At 48.8% G+C, this 5,108-nt stretch overlaps 1 protein-coding gene across 6 annotated transcripts in view; it reads right to left on the reverse strand.

The window, feature by feature from the left end:
* LOC103624681 (sodium- and chloride-dependent GABA transporter 1) overlaps positions 1-5,108 on the reverse strand; it is a 35,149-nt gene that overhangs the window by 23,837 nt on the left and 6,204 nt on the right. Inside the window, exons 1-3 of one of the 6 annotated variants that reach the window (XM_017726217.1) lie at positions 4,705-5,100; positions 3,543-3,615; positions 1,853-2,202 (exon numbers count right to left, since the gene is read on the reverse strand). In XM_017726217.1, the coding sequence (XP_017581706.1) occupies positions 1,853-2,096 (244 nt within the window). In that variant the 5' untranslated portion in view covers positions 2,097-2,202; positions 3,543-3,615; positions 4,705-5,100. Of the gene's footprint in view, positions 1-1,852; positions 2,203-2,300; positions 2,408-3,542; positions 3,616-4,704; positions 5,101-5,108 lie in introns of those variants that run through there. The other 5 variants (XM_017726218.1, XM_017726219.1, XM_017726216.1 and 2 more) reach the window with 5 other exon arrangements.

Below are 5,108 nucleotides of genomic sequence, written 5' to 3' on the forward strand. Positions count from 1 at the left end.
GCGAACGGTACGAAGCGGCACGGGAGGCAGGGGGTCTGGGAGCAGGCAGGCACCGATTCCCGCATCTCACCTGCCTGGCGTCTCTGCTTACAGCCGGCTGCTCCCTCTGCGTGCCCGCGGCTGCCAGGGCAGAGATCACCCCGTGTGCCATTGCTAATGCTAATAATAGTGCTCCACACCTCTACAGCACCCTCTCTGCTAGGTTCTCGGCTGACTTTGTATGTAGGATCGATTTTAGCTTCACAACACCCCTCATCTAATTATAGGCATTGTCATCTCCACCTTTATGTGTGAGGAGACAGTCACGGGCAGCACAGAGCCGGTGTGAGACTTGAGATGACACAGCAACCACGGGGCAGACGCTGGCTAACAAGCAGTGCTGGGACCTAGCCGTGGGGGAAATGTTCCATGGGGAGAGCTAGCAGTCAGAGTGGGGCTAGACAAAGACGACAAACCTGCACCGTGGCTCTGGCATTGGCGGCACAGGCTCTCGGGGCAGGCCTGGATGATCCCATAAACCTCACTCGGCTGCACATTTCCACCTTTCCACAAAACCCAAAGAAGCTGTGGATGCCCCATCCCTGAAAGCGTTCAAGGCCGGGTTGGATGTGGCTTTGAGCAACCTAGTTTAGCGAAAGGTGTCCCTGCCCTTGGCAGTGGGTTTGGAACAGGATGATCTTTAAGGTCCCTTCCAACCCAGACCATCCTATGATTCTACAATTCTATGAAAACAACAAATTCAGTTAGAAATCTTGTCAAATTTGCTAACTTTCTGGTCTCCTGTTCAGACTCACTCCACATGCTTCAGAGAAGGGGCCTAGATACCCTTAAATGCCATGAAGTTAAATGGACAGTTCTTCAGGGAGCAAGACCCTTCTCCTCTTTTCCAGGGTTGGAGGAGAAAAGCATCCTACACCACCTGTGACACAGACAGCAGAAGTGGGCTAGTGATATGAGGCGTCATGAGAGCCAAAGGCAAAAGGAAAATAAAAAAGACATGGAGAAGAAACTTGAGAAGAGACCCTCAGAGCAGCATGAATGAATGTGGCACTTGGGACGGGGGCTCCAGGCTGGGAAGAGCTAAGAGGGAAGCAAAGAGCAATGTGGGAACACTAGCAGGCAAAGCTAAAATTATATATACAGCCTTGAAGGTGAGGAAAAGGGGTTTGGACCTGTGTGGGAAGTCTGTAAAAGGGTTCAGGGAAGTGAGCAGCTCTTCAGAGGGGAGATGGAAGGAAGTTTTAGTAACAGGCACAAGCAATGGGAGAGCTGGGCACGGAGTGAGAAGAAAAAGCCTCTGCTTTACTGACACCAGCCCATACTCCCCTCCACAAAAGCATGTCCCTGACAAGGCTGAAGAAATAGCACCATTTTAGAGGGGAGTTGAGGCACAGAAGTGTGTTTTCTGACTTGATCCAAGATGTGCAGAAATTGTGTAGCTGAGCAGGGAGAATTCCCTTGAGAGTACACTGGACTGAGGAGAACCCCACCTTCAACAGATGCAAACTGGTTTCTCTGGAAGTGCCCCAGAATCCAACTGGGTGTCTATTTGTGCATAGCCCTCCCTGTAAATAAATGAGGTCCCACATGACTTTTTTTTTTTTGTAGCCCTGCAAATTTGGACAGCAGAAGTGCGACAGAACTCAAACTGATTGTTTTATTTCTGTGGACTACTTCTTCCCAGCCTGCACTTGCTAGTAAAGCCCACAGGTCATAGAAACTTGTCTCCAGACAACTTTATAATTCCCATCATGTGGGAGAGCTCTCAGCTGGAGGACCACCCATTTGCCCAGACCCACACCAAACCAAAACCTGCTCAGGAACAAGGCTGCTCACTGTGCATTTCTCTCACCTCCTCCATTCTTGCCACAGAGATAAGGGAAGCGCCAGACGTTGCCCAGACCGATAGCATAGCCCACACAGGACAGCAAGAAGTCAAATTTCCCCTTCCAGGAACCTCTGTCTGGGATCTCCTTCTTCTTCTTCTTCTTGGTGCTCACAACCTCAGGGCTGATGGGCTCTGGCTCCTCCAGGGCTGCCTGCTTTACCTCAGAGGGAGAATTCAGCTCCACGGAGGTGTTGTCCATCTTGCCCATGGCGACTCAGAAGTATGTCCACTCTTGCTGAGGGGCTGGAGGAGCAGGAAAGGCAGTTTCTGCCCTGGCCACGTGAAGACAAGATGGGAAGCACTGGGCAAAGCTCCTGGTGAGAAAGGAGAGAAGGAAGGTGTCCTGTGTCAATGCGATGTGTCAGACTTGGTTGTTACCAGTACGTAACAAATCCCTCAACTCTCATCTTACCTGCTTCTCATCCCAGGGCTCTGCAGGAGGAGCTCTGGGACCAGTAGGCATGCAGCAAAACAACAGGTTGTAGGTGACCCACCACAGAGCAGTTCAGGCAGAGAAACATATCTGTCCCATCTGAGTGACAGTGGAGGGGGACACGATGAAGGTGCCACAGCTCCCAGGTCTGGGGCCCCAAACTGAGTGCAGCAGCCACAGAGCCAGCGGAGAGTTTCTGTGGCCCAGCCAGCCAGGCACAGCTTTGCAGTGGCACCTCCACAATGGATGTGCTCCACTTGGCAATCCCATGCCTTAATCCCTCACCACAGCAGCAACACAGCCGTGTTCACAGCTCTGCACCTGCAACATCTGGCAAGGGAATCGCTGCTCTGCTCTGCTCCTCCCTGGGCACCACGTTGCATGTGTATTCAGCTGGTGCTCACTAGTGCCTAGAGCCAGCCTGTGAACCACTGAAATCCCACTCAGCCAGGACTCCAAAGTCCTGACGATTAATTGGATGAGTCTGACAAAAAAAATTAATTAATACCTGCATTGATTTTAGGCCCTATGAAGTATATAACCATTACACTAAAACAATTTGGAAAGTGAGCAAGAACAGGCTATGTTACTACATCTGTCTCTAAAACAATATTGCACTCGTGTCTTGAAAAATAAGTGCAGTTCTCCCTTCCTGAAAAGTCAGAAAAAGGCATGGAAGAGAGCCAAAAGGCTGCTTAAAAGTGTGGAGCAACTTCCACGTGAAGAGAGTATAAATAAAACAGGATACATTGTTCTGTGGAAGAGGTAGCTGGCAGGGGCCTATAAATGTGTCAGTGTCATAGAATACAAGTATTCACCAGTTCTGACGCAAGAACTGCACGGGATTAAACCGTGACTGGCAGGTGGTAGGTTCAAAAAGAACAAGAGGTGATATTCCAGAAAATGTGCAGCTATGGAGCAAGACTCCCCACTGCAGGACATGCTGGATGCCAAGAGCTTATGACTTCAGGAAAGGAAATTAAGGAGGTAAATAATGGAAGGAAAATCCACCAGGAGCTACTACTGCAATTCTGCAAAACCCTGAGCTGGAAGTTGTTGAAGGTTGAGGGATTCTTCCAAGGAAATAACACTCCATGCTTTTCCTGGTTTTATTCTCTCCCCTCGGCATCTGCCCTCAGCCAGTACAGAATACAGGACTGGCATGGGGTTTGCTCTCACCCACTTCTCAGCCCATTTTGCAGAGACAAATTTAATCCTCACCAGGGGCCCTGAGGGTGATCAGTGCTACAATCTCCCAGACATCTGTTGACAAAAACATTCATAGATGCAAACACTGGAAAACAAACAAACAAACAAAAAGAAAAACAAAATGGGTATATCAGGAAATGAATCAATGCTGTAAAGAGGTGTCATGCTCTAGCAGTTAAAGCTGACCTTGCTTGAGATTCTCACTATTGGCAGTCTAGTCTCCTAGCCAAAGAATACCTATTTTTCCCATGGATGCTTGGGGGACTCGTGAACTGGTGTTTCTGAAGTGTCCTAGATGGACATGCTCTCCCAAGTCCTGGCTCAATGGCAGTATTGACTCCTGCATACTACAGTAGGCATCCCATGGTTACAGCAGGTGAATTTTGTTTCCCCACAGAATTCATCACTGAGGTTAGAAAAACTCTATCAACTGCGAAGGGAATGGCTGAACCAGGAAATAACTGTAATTCTTTCTGATAAGTCAGTGGAGAAGCCAGAAGTCCCTTTGCTGTGGGATGAAGTGTGTAACCAAACCCTCTGAGCTATGGAGCCCACACCGAGCCTCACAACTCCTCTAGCCCAAGGATGGTTGCAGTAAGCCCAGCAGTAAGTGGCATCATGAAAATGGTTTCTGGGGAGAAGAGACCATTTCACATAGCCCATGAGGCAGATGCCAGAAGAGACCATTGCAAGACTCTCAGAGCAAAGGTTTTGGTTGACAGATCCCACTTCCATCCTACACCTTGTGATAGCACTGTCACACCAGCTCCTGGCTCCTCACTGAGGCAGGGAGAAAAAGATTATACAGAACATGTAGAAGGAAACTAAGATAAAGACAATTTATAAATCAAAATAGAAGAAATAGCACCAAAACCCTTAGGAAGAAGTCAGAGCTGGGCTAAGTCAGGATAATTAGCTATACCTGGAGACATAACAAATTGGACTCAGCAGAAGCCATTTGGACTCACTTCTTTTTTTCTGTAGACAAAAAACAGTAGGTAAGCTGCTGTCTTTAAAAAGTATTTATATATCCTGCTCTCCCTGTGCTCTTTTCCCTGTTCCTGTTGCCACAGTTCTGGAGTGATACTGCAGCTGGATGGTCACACCTCATATTTCATATACCTGGGGTAAGATGATTAAGGAGCAGCAGACCACACTGGCTATTTCTTCTTACCTGAAAAGTGAGGTCCTTCATCTCCAGCTCAGAAAGGACAAGCCAGATTCACGGAGGTTTCTCCACAGTCAAGAAACAGAAAAACAAGCAAGATGATCCCACTGAGGATTCAGCCCACCTACAATCCCGTCTCTCTACAGTGATGGATGATTAGGGCAGAAGGGCTCATGCATGTCCCACAGCCCGGCTGTGCCATGTCCTTCCCCAAACACATAGCCCTGACCAGCAAAAACACAAGCGTCAGTCAGTCCAGGCCAAGTGTTTGACTCCTGTGTTGCTCACGTGCTGGAACAAGTGGTCCTACTGGGATGAAATGTCAGCCCGTCCAAACTTATCCACATGGGTCTCCTCCAGCATGAGCGCAGGGCTCTGTCCTGTGCTGGCAGCCCAGAGAGAGCAGAGTC

The sequence above is a fragment of the Corvus brachyrhynchos genome, unplaced genomic scaffold (genome assembly GCF_000691975.1).
Source record: "Corvus brachyrhynchos isolate BGI_N302 unplaced genomic scaffold, ASM69197v1 scaffold191, whole genome shotgun sequence".
NCBI lineage: Eukaryota > Metazoa > Chordata > Aves > Passeriformes > Corvidae > Corvus > Corvus brachyrhynchos.